Here is a 13,855-nt window from a genome sequence, read left to right as displayed (position 1 = left end):
CTTCCCAGAAAATAGAATATATACATATATATAAGTCCTGCTCGGAAATATGCCATGCCAAATGCCTCGAAATAAAATGCAAGTACTCAGGTAATGCCAAACAATGCCATGTAATCTGTCAGCCAGAGTCACCTAACGTGACCTATACGGCTGAATCTAGAGCTCAAATCTCCAACTCACTAACTATACCTGCACACGAGTCGCAACCACCTAAAGTGGTCTGTACGACAGGACTGGGTGTATAATAAGTACGCTCAAGTGCTACGATCATGTGAAGACTGGGCGAATAATCACAGGTCACCTACGAGTCGGAACCACCTAAAGTGGTTTGTACGACAGGACTGTGTGAAGGAAGATTTGTGGAAAAACAAGTTCATTTGAGCAACATCAACAACATGCAATTAACAATTAAAAGGCGGAATCATGTTTATATGCACTCAAAAACAAAACTTAACCCATGAACTTCAAAGCCTAGTAGATAGGTGAACCAAGACTCAACTCAAAACAAAGTGAGTTGAGAAATCAATACCTTTGTGGATTCCTCTTTGCATAAGCAAAGGCTAATCACCCAAAGAGAGGGCCTTCATTCCTTGCATCTTAGATCCATGGATTTGGATGGATGAAAAGGTTTCTCCAAGTTCCCAAAATTGAGAACCTCTAAGTCTCCACACCAAGGCATATTGTAGAAGAAATGAGTGACCTAGAGGAAGTAAGATTGCTAGCTATTTTCCTCTAGGGTGGCCGGCCTCTTTGAGAGCAAAGAGAGGTTTGTGTTCTCATCTTTTTCTCCAAAAAAAACCCTTAATGAATTTTTGGCTATAAAGTCATACTTATTCCTTAATTCATTTGAGTGGCAAACTTGTAAATAAGTCCAAAACCACTCCTTCTCTAACATGGCCGGCCATATGGGATTTATGGGCTATTTGGGCCTTTGTGAATCATTATTCATTAAGTTGTCACACAACTTAAGTCAATGGACTTGACGTTCGAAGCCCATTGGGCCTTAAGGTCCAAAACTATCCCGAGGTCTTCTAACGAACTTATTCGTTTGATTAATAATCATATTAATTAATCCTTGCCATAAATAATTAAACCATTTAATTATTCTTACTCATCTCCGTTGAATCTTCAATCTCTACCTTACACAGTGTACGATCCATTAGGTTCCTTTTAGCGAGGCAATGGGCGATTCAAACTCTTTCAAATCGATTGTGAATTGAAACTTACTTTCAATTCTCCCTTTAGTGTTTATACACGTTTAGGGCTTCCAAAAACCATGAGTGACACCTAGCAGCATATCATGGTTACCCAAGCTAATCAGAAGAGGTGGAGAACCTATTCAGTTTAGGATTACAAATGCAATAGGGTCTTTCTCTAATACAATACTCTTGACCACATTGTTTGGTTTGATAGTTTATTCATGTCTACTGTCCAATGTGAATCTTGTACTTATATGATTACCTTGAATGTGATCTGGAACGCATTCCAACATCTCCTTCATACTCTGGCCAGAGATTCTAAATCATATCATAGAGTATTCTCCCTCAAACAGTTTGAAGGTTAGAGATCCCTTGTTGCGCATTTACTTGCCTCCATGGCTAAGTGGCTTAACCCCGACGATGCCGTGGACACCCTGATAGAGTGACTTTTGACATAATCAAAGATCAAGTACCTAACCACAAGACAGCTGTGATGCCTCAGGTCAAAGGACCACTTTGCATTATCCCAACCATGAGTTCTCATGTGACATGAATATGAGAACTCCTCGTTGATCGTGTTCAGTGAACTCATTCTCTATTGAGCACCTACATGCTTGTCTTGGTGTCACTCACACCAATGACTCGAGACTAGTCACTCTCCCTGAGAGAAGACACAGCACGTACTGATCTTAACGGACTGTCAATGCCCAATTGGCAATCCTATGATCAGGAACATTTAGGATGTGTCTACGAAAGAATGGTCTCATGAATCTAACTTCTTTAGATCGCATTCTCCCAATCACATATTCCTTGGACTTATCGTTTAAGCATATAACATTTATATGAGACGGCTCAAACAATAATGTTTGCCCTTAATATTAAACTAGATTAGTTTAACATGTGAAATGTCCATAAAGTATCATCATATGATTGGTTTTAGGGCACATTTCCAACACTGTGCACCTAAATTGGATCCAAGATGAGCGTGTGGTGCGGGAGGTGAACATCACGTGAATGACTGTGCCCAACTCTGGGCGGGAGCACTAACACCGGGGGTGCAGGTTATGAGCTTTCTATGCATCTCAAATCACTACTAAACATAAACATAAACCATAACTTACCTGGCACTTACCTGTGCGTCCGCAGCACCAACACACATATATATATGCAACTAATAATGCATAATTAAATGGGCAAACATAATGCATGGCGTATAAACGTATAAACGTTTCATTTCACTTTCTGGGAAAAATATAAGTATATAGGTATATACGGAAAACCAAAAGCCCACTCACTGGTATGTAGAAGGGTCGTAACCCCCTTGCCTCGAGTGACCGCACTTGTCCTCGGGATAGGTCTCACCTATATGCGAAACAACTAAAAATACGTTAATTTTAAAGCACATAACCAACACTACAAAATAACTTCTCATACAATGCTCAAATGGGGTGTATGAATACACCAACGTGATTTACTCAACCTCACGAACATCCCTATATTTTTAAAATAATTTTCCAACGCCGCACGTGCCCCCATGCCCCGGCCAAGGCACGGCCACATGCGCCGCCCACGCGCAGGCACATGCCTGGCACACTGACGGCGTCAGTTAACGCCGTCAGGAATATTTCGTTAACGCCGTTAGGAATATTCCATCCAAACTGACGGAATATTCCGTCGTCTTCTCCGGCCAACCTCCGGCGTCGTCGCCAGCGCTGAAAAATCAGGAAAAATTCAAAACTTCGTATCTGACTCGTTTTTCAACCAAATTTCACAAAATTGGTACCAAAATGAAGCTTACAACAAGAGGAACAAATCCATACCACTTTCAAGCACTAAAACCCACAGAAACTCGTAGGGAAAACACCACCAACTCCGGCCAAACCTGCAACTCACGATCCTGACGTCCAAAACCTTCAAACGAACCACCCTAGAGAGGGGCTCGGGACAGGGTAGAGAGAGAGAGGAAATGAGTGTGGTGCGTGTGTGGTCCAAACTCCACCAACCAAAGCCCAAAAATGACCACACAACGAAACAAACATACGAGGGGAAAAATCGTCATTTCACCCCTACGGTACAAAAAGTCCAGGACGGGCTATCACAGGAATGGTGAATTCGGCTAAGCCACAAATAGGCAACCTAATTTGGTATTGAATTCGCCATCTATGAGATTCGAACCTAAGACCTCTGACTTACAATTGAAGAGGAATACCAACAAACCATAGTACTGAATGACATTTGTTTGATACTTAGATATGCTAAACTATTAGATATGCTAAACTATCACCAATTTATTTAGCTTTTTGCATTGATAATCATGAAATGATGATTTAGGAGTTGAATAGTTTCGATTGTAACATATGCAGGAAAATTCATTAAATAAAAAGAGTAGAATGAGGAGCTTCCACCAGGAGAGCCACGCAAGTATTATTCAAAAGTTAATAATAAACTTGTTGACAATACTTTGTATAACGCGTTTACAAACACAGGTGTTAAATACCTAACTGGTTTATTTTACTACTAATTATTCTCAAATCATGGCAAGAGTAGTTTTTTTTTAAAAGCATTACAATGCTAAATATGTCCTTAGTCTTGCATGACTCGTGAAGGCCTTGGCCCCTCCTTGAGCTTGGATTTCTTGTAGCCATTGCTATTTCTCCCCCCCTCTAGAAGGAAAATTCGTTAAATAAAAAGGGTAGAATGTGGAGGTTCCACCAGGAGAGGGAAGCAAGTATATACAAAATTTAATAATAAACACATTGAAAGTGTTTTGTATACTAAAAACGCGTCTACAAACACAGTTGTCAAATACCTAATTGATTTATTTCATAACTAACTATTTTCAAATCACGCTAGGAGTAATTTTTTTTTTAAAGCACAACAATGCCAAATATTTCCTTAGTCTTGCATGACTCGTGATGGCCCTCTTTGAGCTCGGATTTCCTGTAGCCATGGCCATTTCTCCCCTCTAGAAACCATTTTTGCCCATTTTGAACTAAATTAACCTCCTTTAGACAAGCTCATTTTTTTAGCCAAATGTTTGATCCCCATTTCCCCACTTCTTTTAGCCGCCTAGACATGCATTAGAACGATATATATAATATATGTCAAAAAGTAGATGCAAGTTAAATATGATGTGGTGTGTATAAAAGGCACTAAGAAGTGTCATGAACCATTGGTCCCCCCGATATCCATAAAAATTAGTAGATATTATAGAATCTATGCTACGCATTCTAGGTAATATAAATGGTATCATTTGTTTTTCTTCTCCAAGCTGCGAGGGGAATGATAAGTTCTTTGGCAGTTGCATCTGGTTCGTTTGGCATCAATTTCCCCTACATGTTGTCAATTAGGTCTTGTCACATTTTTCAACTAAAACGTTTAGGGAGGCAAAGAGTTGATACCACTTCATTCGTTTGGCATCATTTTCCTACAAGCACACTAGTTTAGGGAATTCGATATATATTAAAGATACCAAAAGAATATAATACATTGTGAGAATAAAGAGTATGAGAAAATTCGTCTACGTACGTGATTCCTTTCCCTTTTTTTGTAGTATCCATACAACGGATTTCTAACATGAAATTAACTAGGGCTCTTGTCATCGCATGCTTAAAATAATAAATTTAAAAAAGAAAAATGAAAAAAGAGTCTCACTGTTAATATTGGAAGATGTCTCACTAGGCAGAGAATTAATTTTGGTTTTCACTTGGTTGACACTTGTGGGAAATTTGCTAGGGAAAATTGGCAAATGGAACAACTTGCTAACGCAAGCAGGCCAATGGTGGGGATAGCTTGGTTTTTGATTGGGGATCTTCTGGGTCCGTGCCATGCTCGAGTTATCCGGTTTAACGCAACACCATGCTTTCACGTTTAATGACTGATATGGGATTGGTTGCACGTGTGGTCAACTATGTTGTGATCATACGTGAGGGGACATGTTCAATATAAGTCTCATGTCGGACGATTGAAGAAATAAAATACAATATCTAAGTGTTTGGTTCCACTTTTAATACTATTAAGACCTTTTATGATAAAACCCACACCTAATAGGTAGTTAATTTTCTCAAGTCATCTTTTATCAAGTGGAATAAGACAAAGGGCCAAAAAACATAGGTCCCAACACCACGTACTTCACACTGGGGAAGATATCTCTTTTTCACTGATAGCAAACTAACTTGCCTACCTAGCTCTGGTATCGCACAAGTCGGTAGCGTGCATCCACTAGTCAAATAGTACGCTAAAGCAGAACCGGTGACCTTAATAATTACATTTGTAGGAGTTTAAACTCGGGTTGGAAATTGGGGTTCAAATAGTAACAGTTAGATTCTAATCGCAAATAGTAGTTAAAAGCATACGTGTACAAATTTCATTTTGTTATAAAAATATACCCTCTCTTTTTCTTCTAGATTTGGAAGATCGCAAAGTATTAATTTATACATCTTACAGAAATATTCTTTCAGATAGTAGTGAGTATAATACATAGGAATATTGCTTCTGTTCAGGTGTATATAAATATATCCACCCTTTCACTTCTTGTAGCAAGGTTCACCAAACTAGAACCTTTTAGTTACTTATAGTTTCGTTTCGTTTCGTATCATTTGTAAGCTAGCTTGTAGCTATAACATGAACATGTGGAACAAATTGTTTGGAAAATCAAAATCAAACTGCCTCCCACACCAAAATCAAGTTATTGGGAGCGATGCAATGCAGCGTGCGAAGTTGGCGTTGCAACAGCTGAGCTGCAATGTATGTCTAGAGGAAAACAAAGTTTGTAAGTGCGACCAAAGCTTTGAGAGCTGCAAGAGAGTCGCGGGTGCTGATGAGCACCATGCAGAGGCCAACAATTCTGTTACTCATTCTGTGATCAACATGACAGGGATGCTCATAGGTATAAAAGCTTCCAAAAACTAGATTTATTTGATCCATAAATCTATTATGTGCGTGTAAAGTTTCAAAAACAAGATTTATTTGACAGTTTGAGTTCTTAAAAGACATTACAGGGTAGCCTTAATGATGGATGTCCTTTACGTAAGATATATGCTAACCTTTCAAACTCTCTCACGTGCAAGAGATGTTTTTTTCGTCGTGCACAAATTTTGCTCGACTTTTTGGTTTTAACTTCACCTAATTTTATTATATTTGTCAAAAGTATTTGTATATCTTAATGAGAAGTTTTCTCTTGATTTCAAATATATGTACTTATAAATATTTAGAAATTCTCTATCTTGGCAGCGTTTAATATGTTACTATCAACTGTGATTTTAGAAAATTTATCAAATACTAACATTTAGCTTTTGCATATTAGTGGCTCGACTAAAAATATTACAGACCAAAAAAAAACAAAAAGACTTCAACAAATATGGTAAATAATTACTTTTTGCATGCTTTTTGTGTTGCAGGTTTGGGACAGTTATCAACTCCATATGCCTTAGAAACTGGGGGTTGGTCTTCTGCATTCCTATTAATAGGACTTGGGATAATATGTGCATATTGTTCTCATCTCCTTGGAAAATGTCTTGACAAACATCCCAAGTCAAGAACCTACACAGATATTGGACACAATGCATTTGGATCCAAAGGAAAAATTCTAGCAGCATCCTTCATTTACATGGAGATCTTCATGGCTCTTGTATCCTACACCATCTCTTTGCATGACAATCTCGCCACAGTGTTCCCTGGGATCCAACTCAAAGTTTCGTGGGCTAAGTTACCAAAATCTCAGCTCTTAACCTTCATTGCCGTCTTGGTAGCTCTCCCCAGTCTTTGGTTGAGAGATCTCTCTTCCATATCTTTCCTTTCCTTCGGTGGTGTTCTCATGTCACTCGTCATTTTTATATCAGTGGCATGCACCGCCATTTTCGGAGGGGTGAAATTGAACCACACCATACCAGCCCTCCAGATTCATAACATTCCTGCAATATCTGGCCTGTATATCTTCAGCTTTGCAGGACATATTGTTTTCCCCAACTTATACAAGGCCATGAAGGACCCATCCAAGTTCACCAAGGTATACTTCTTAATTTATTGTCTCTCCAATCATAATAAGTTAATCTCTAGTACTCTTTCATTCTCTCTAAATTTAGAACACGTTACATAACTAAAATACCATTTCCAATCACTTGATCACCGTTAACCATGAGAAAATAATTCATGTTTACCACCACCGTTGGATAAGAATCTAATTAGGATGTGACCTAAACTTGAATACCAATCATTCTGTTTTGATTAAAACTTGCTCATCGTGGACTTAAATTTTTTTTTTCTGATCCAACGTTAGGTGTGTGGGATTTGGACTGAGTAATAACACACTGAGCCAATAATGATTAATTCTCGAACTTAAACTACTGAAGTGATCAAAACCTAACTAAATTACTATATTTTTACTTTTATCTCTCTAATTTTATCCTTTTATATTTTTTAAATTCTTGCAGGTATCATTAATAAGCTTCACTTTAGTGACAATACTTTACACATCCCTAGCATTCATGGGAGCCAAGTTGTTTGGTCCTCAGGTGAATCCTCAAATCACTCTAAGCATGCCTCCACATCTTATTGTGACAAAGATTGCTTTGTGGGCAACTGTGCTGACACCAATGACCAAATATGCTCTTGAATTTGCACCGATGGCTATCCAGCTTGAGCATAACCTTCCTCAATCTTTCAGTTCCAGAACAAAGTTGCTCATCCGGGGCAGCGTCGGTTCAGTGCTACTTCTATTGATTCTAGTACTAGCTCTCTCTGTCCCATATTTTGAGTATGTTCTCAGCCTCACTGGATCGCTTGTAAGTACTGGCATTTGTGTCATTTTCCCTTGTGCCTTCTACCTCAAGATATGCTGGGGTCAAATTTCAAGGCCTCTCCTGGTCCTCAACCTCACTCTAATTGCATTTGGCACCCTCCTAGGGATAGTTGGAACCATTTCCTCATCAAAGTTGCTCCTAAAAAACCTCAGCAGAGCTCACAGCCTGAAGAATATGAACCAAGTATCTCATACATGCCAATAAACTAATTTGCTTTTCCCACTGGGATGCGTGTTGTGTCTCTATTTTCTCCTTTGATAATCTTTTAGCTTTTTCTTTTTTTCATGTAGTATTTTTGAAGATAAAGCTCTACAGACATGTATCTACGGTTGTCATCATATGAATAAAGCTTTTATAATAAGCTGTTTTTTTTTCTTTTCTGTATATGTTGAATAATAAAATGTTCAGAACAAAATAATTGTTAAGATTTCAGTCTTGCGAAGTTTTTAACTTTGGACTCCAACAATAATCAATAAAGCCAATGGGCTTGGAAAAAAAAAAATTGAAATTCTATTCATATGTTTGATAATACAAGGGAATTTTAATGAAAAGTGTTTTAACTAAAACATATTTTAATGAACATTATTTAATGAAATTTTATTAATAATAAGGATAAAAACAATGGGGTTGTGGCAATATCATAATTCAATTGAATTTGGGTGAGGTGGTAGCATCATAGTTAAATTGAAGTTTGGTGGCACATGTGGATGCGAATTTTATACAAGGCAAGAATAACGAAATCATAGCTGCAAAATAACAAACATCATTAGTCTAATCGACGAACACCCGAAGAAAAGGGGGAAGGTGTCTGCAAAAGAGCTTTCAATGCCAAAATCAAAGAGAGAGTTTGAGAAAAAAATATTAACTAGAGAGTATTCTGAGAATAAAGTGGCGATTTCAGTTTTACGTGTTTGACTTCGCTATTTACACTAGTACAAAAGCATGTTTGCGTGATGGAAACTTGCACAATGTAGGAAATTTCGTTGTGCAAAGTCTGTTTGCGCAATGCTAAACACAAAACGTTGTGCAAATGGCCTTTGCGCGATGAAGGCATGTGTCGCACAAAGCTGTTTTGTGCGACGTAGGTGAACCTTCGTCGCGCAAAGGCCGTTTGCGTGACGTTTTGTATTTAGCATCGTGCAAGATTTTGGTGCCAAAGCAAGAATGCTTTACCGCTTTTTTTCCCAACTTTGTGCGACACAAAGTGTTGTCACACAAAGGCCGTTTGCACGACGTTTTGCGCGTCGTGCAAGATTTTGGCACCAAAACAAGAATGCTTTACCACTTTTTTTCCCAACTTTGCGCGACGTAGGTGGCGTCGTGCAAAGTTAATGACTTTTTTTTTTCTGAAATAACCACACATAGGGGCCTTTTTCTTCACACTCAACCTTTCTATTTCAGACTCTCTATCTCTCTTACCATCTTCACCTTCAAGTATTGTATTTATTTGATTAATTATTAACTATTTATTGATTACATTTATCTTTGAATTTTTTTTATTTTTGTGTATTTATGTTTTTCTTTAATTATCTTTGTCAATGCTTATTTTTAACAAGTTGAGTTTTGGTTTTGAACAATTGAACGAGTAGAATGAATGTGTCACATCCCGGCCCGGGGGGGACCACTTCCCAGGCCCGCTCCACCACCGTAGCACGATATTGTCCGCTTTGGGCCCCGACCACGCCCTCATGGTTTTGTTTCTGGGAACTCACACGAGAATTTCCCGATGGGTCACCCATCCTGGGAGTGCTCTCGTGCGCTACTCGCTTAACTTCGGAGTTCCCATGGAACCCAAAGTCAGTGAGCTCCCAAAAGGCCTCGTGCTAGGTAGGGATGGGAATATACATTTAAGGATCACACCCCTGGGCGATGTGGGATGTCACAGAATGACTAGGAGTATGAAGGATTTTGATAGGTTTAGGGAAACAAAAGCTCAGAAATTGCAAATTGCTCAGTTAACTTGATCTAATTTAGGGATAGATTGATGTGTGCTAAAAAATGGATAGATTTCATTTCTCACCAAATTGGGAGGAGGAAACTAGAATGTTAGAGATTTAGAGAAGAAGCCAATTTACAGCTTTGTCAAACCACCGTTCTATTACATGGTTAGTAATCATTTTAGGTGTAGTCTCTACACTTTACGATTTAGAATACGTGGTCTCATCATATAGGTCCTTAAAAAATAATTTTAAGGCAAGAGTAGAAGGGGTCAACAAGAAGTTAAAACTGTGGAACATAGAAATTTTGGGTGATGTCAATATGGAATCGTCCCATTCTTTTGTTTAGAAGGATTAATAGTTTGTATCTATTTTATTTAGTTTCATTAATTATTGTGATTTAATTTATTTGGACACATATATTTTTGTACATCAAGTACAAAATTGTTTTGTGTTAAATGAAGTTAATACTACTTAACTTCGCACACTTTTTTCAAGAAAAGCTTAGTTTTCCGTTTGAGAATTAGTTGGATTTCGTGTATGAATGCAAAAGCATGACTGCGGTCCAATTAATTCTTGAATTGTCCCATTTTTTGGATAGTTTGGGAATGCATAGTTATGTGTTGTAGTTTGCGTTTCACGGATTAGGTTTCAATAGTGGAAATTTTGGTAACATTTCCTAATGTTCTTCGAGTACACGGTGGATATTAAGTATCTACGGCGTGCACTTGAAGAATTGTATGGAGATGTTGTCGAAATTATCCCACGTCGAAAATTCATCCATTGGAATCGTAAATTACGGCACATAACTGTGCATTCTTGAATGGGATAGGGCCCTTACCGGAGGAATAAGGTGACAAGACAATAGTTGGAAGTTGTTGTAATTCTTGTACTTTTATTGCGATTGCTGACAAAATGGACAAACAGTGGATACATAATCATAATAGATGTGATGTTGAGTACTTGGATGGAATAGATGAGTTCATTGAATTCGCAAATAGACACAACCTAGGTGCAACTCATATCTGATGTCCGTGTAGGAGGTGTAACAACTCAATGTGGGAGACATTCAAAAATGTTCGATTTCATTTAGTAAGAAATGGGACGATGGAGACGTATACTACTTGGTATCATCATGGAGAACGATTAGACCAAGCTTCGTATTCATACGTGACACGAGTGGTGACTGTTGAATCTAAGTGGAGCCTAGTGAACAAGTTATGAATATTCTAAATGACTTTTATCCATACGCCTCAAGCAACACCAATCAGGAAGGGGAAGATGATGGTCATCCAACCATGGACAGCGAGGCATTCAAAAACTATGAAAAACTATTGACAAATGCAAAGCAAGAATTATATTCGGGTTGCGAGAACTTTTCGGTGCTCACAACAATTGTTTGATGCATGGCATGATCAAGTTTCGTTTGTCAAACAAGTGTTTTGATTCCTTTTTGGGAGTTATGCAGATGATGCTTCCAAAGGAGAATTGCTTACCTGAAGATCATAAAACTGCCTAAAAAGTGTTGAAGGGTCTCAGATTAGGGTATGAAAAAATTCACGCATGTGTAAATATTTGTATATTGTTCTATAAGGAGAACAAACAGTTGGATAAATGCCCTATCTACAATGAGCCGACGGTTAAAATGACATCACAGAACAGAAGGACCAAGATTCCACAAAAAGTAATGCATTATCTTCCATTGAAGCCTAGGTTGCAACGATTGTACATGTCGATGCATACTGCAACAGACATGAGATGGCATAGAGAAGGATGGGTAAATGATGATGTTATGAGCCATCCTGTTGATGGAGAGGCATGGAAAGAATTCGATCGGATGTACCCTGATATTACAGCTGACCCGTGCAACGTCAAATTCGATCGGATGCACATGATGTTGACTCTATTAATTACCAAAGATCCAGGAAAGTCCATTGATGTTTATTTGTGGCCGTTGGTTGATGAGCTAAAAGATTTATGGAAAAACAATGTTCGTACATACCATAACTATACTGGACAAATGTTCACCATGCGAGCAGAAGTGATGTGGACAGTAAACAATTTTCCCGTGTATGCAATGGTTTCTGGGTGGATGACCAAGGGTTATTTGGCATGTCCAATAGGCAAGGAGGAAGTAACATTGTCTTGGCATGCGATAAAAGTTTGTTATCTTGGTCATCGTAGATGGCTCCCTTGGGGCAACGAGTGGCGTCAGAACAATAAGGCCTTCCATGGCACAAAAGAGACTTGGCCAAGAGCAAGAGAATTGTCCGGAGATGAGATTTTGGATCAATTAAACCGTTTGGAATTTGGTCATTTTGGCAAAGGGGTCAATAAGCCCAGACCAACTACACATCTGAATTGGACGCACAAGAGTATGTTATTTGAGCTCCCGTACTGGTCTAAGTTAAAATTGAGACACAAACTCGATGTTATGCATATTGAGAAAAATGTGTTTGATACTTTGTTCGGGACGATTCTAGACATTGAAGGAAAAACGAAGGACACGATTGCAGCTCGCCTCGATTTGGAACGAATGGGCATTAGGTCATCCTTGTGGATGAAGAGAGTCGGTGGTACATTGAAGAAAGGCCATCCTTTTTTTACAGTTAAGCCGAATGGGAAGAAAAAGTATTTCAACTTTATTTCTTCTGTAAAGTTTCCAGATGGGTATGCTTGTAATATCTCGCGTTGCGTGAACGTGCAGGGGTGTAAATTTTCAAACATGAAGAGTCATGACTATCATGTGATACTCCAATGCCTTCTTCCGGTTGGTACTCGACACTTATTGCCTCTTGATGTGGTGAAACCAATCGTGTTGTACAGATTTTTTTCATTGTTAACTGCAAGGTGTTTGCGGAAGTTGGATGTTAAACAATTGCAGGATGACATTGTGAATGTCTTATGCAAGTTCGAACAAATATTTCCCCTAGCTTTCTTTACAAGTATGATTCACTTGCCAAATGAGGCATTGCTTACTGGATCAGTGAACTGTCGATGGATGTATCCAATAGAAAGGTACTTAATTAAGCGTCTATATATATGTATAACAGATTCATGATCAACGAATGCTTTGACTAATGATGCGAGATTTATACGCACACAAATTAAACCCTCTTTTTGACAATTGTAGTAATGATGTAAGTAGGGATCGTTCTGGACCGGGGATTAGGAGGGATTGTTAATCACTTGGATTTGACTCAATAACGTAAAAACACAATCTAAAACACTATACTAGACTCAAAGAATTCAAAAATACTTTAAAACATAAACTAAACAGATTCTAAGCATTAAAGAACAAGAAAGTAAAGGGGGGGGGGGTTTGATTTGACGAAAATTAACTAAAATGCACAAATTGTAATTAAAGGCAAAACGTAAATATGAATTTGATGAAAATATGGATGATGAAATAACCAAGGGGTTCTTCTCCACACATGTTACACTTGCATACAAGATTGATTCTCAGTTGGTCTTTCGATAAATTATGAAACTCAACGCCCCGGGTCAATTAGGTCCGCTTAAATTAACCGTCAAGTTTTCCTTAAGTTAATGAATTGGATGGGTTTGCGCAACGCAATTCACAACATTCTCCAAAAGTCCTTTACGTGAAAAGCACAATAAAGATACAATCAAAGATCATTAAGCATTATGAAAACTATAAGTGTTGACGAGGCATTCGTTACTATGGAATACGCATGAAACTTATGCCAAGAATTCGTTTAACGCAATTGTTTATAAGCAACCTCCACTACTTGTGAATATAAGTTCGTAACTATTAGGTGAAACTCACTTATATTCTAGCGTCATATTCATGCATGAAAATTAAGCGCGCATTCTTAATAAACATTCATAAATAAGTTATCAATCAAACGGTTAAACAAATTGAATCCATAACTTATGAAATTCCAACGAAAGTTAA

At 38.1% G+C, this 13,855-nt stretch overlaps 2 protein-coding genes across 2 annotated transcripts; both read left to right on the top strand.

The window, feature by feature from the left end:
- Positions 1–5,737: 5,737 nt before the first annotated feature.
- LOC137736515 (amino acid transporter AVT1H-like) lies at positions 5,738–8,320 on the top strand. The gene is made up of 3 exons (XM_068475775.1): positions 5,738–6,087; positions 6,599–7,206; positions 7,631–8,320. Exons 1-3 carry the CDS (start codon positions 5,823–5,825, stop codon positions 8,201–8,203), a joined length of 1,446 nt encoding a protein of 481 aa, XP_068331876.1. The 5' UTR covers positions 5,738–5,822; the 3' UTR covers positions 8,204–8,320.
- Positions 8,321–11,581: 3,261 nt separating this feature from the next.
- LOC137735929 (uncharacterized) lies at positions 11,582–12,997 on the top strand. Its single transcript, XM_068475281.1, has one exon. It carries the CDS (start codon positions 11,582–11,584, stop codon positions 12,995–12,997), a length of 1,416 nt encoding a protein of 471 aa, XP_068331382.1.
- The last annotated feature ends 858 nt before the right edge of the window (positions 12,998–13,855 follow it).

The sequence above is a fragment of the Pyrus communis genome, chromosome 6 (assembly GCF_963583255.1).
Source record: "Pyrus communis chromosome 6, drPyrComm1.1, whole genome shotgun sequence".
Taxonomy (NCBI): Eukaryota; Viridiplantae; Streptophyta; class Magnoliopsida; order Rosales; family Rosaceae; genus Pyrus; species Pyrus communis.
Note: the sequence above shows the minus strand (reverse complement) of the source record. Positions and strands in the feature narration are given on the sequence as shown.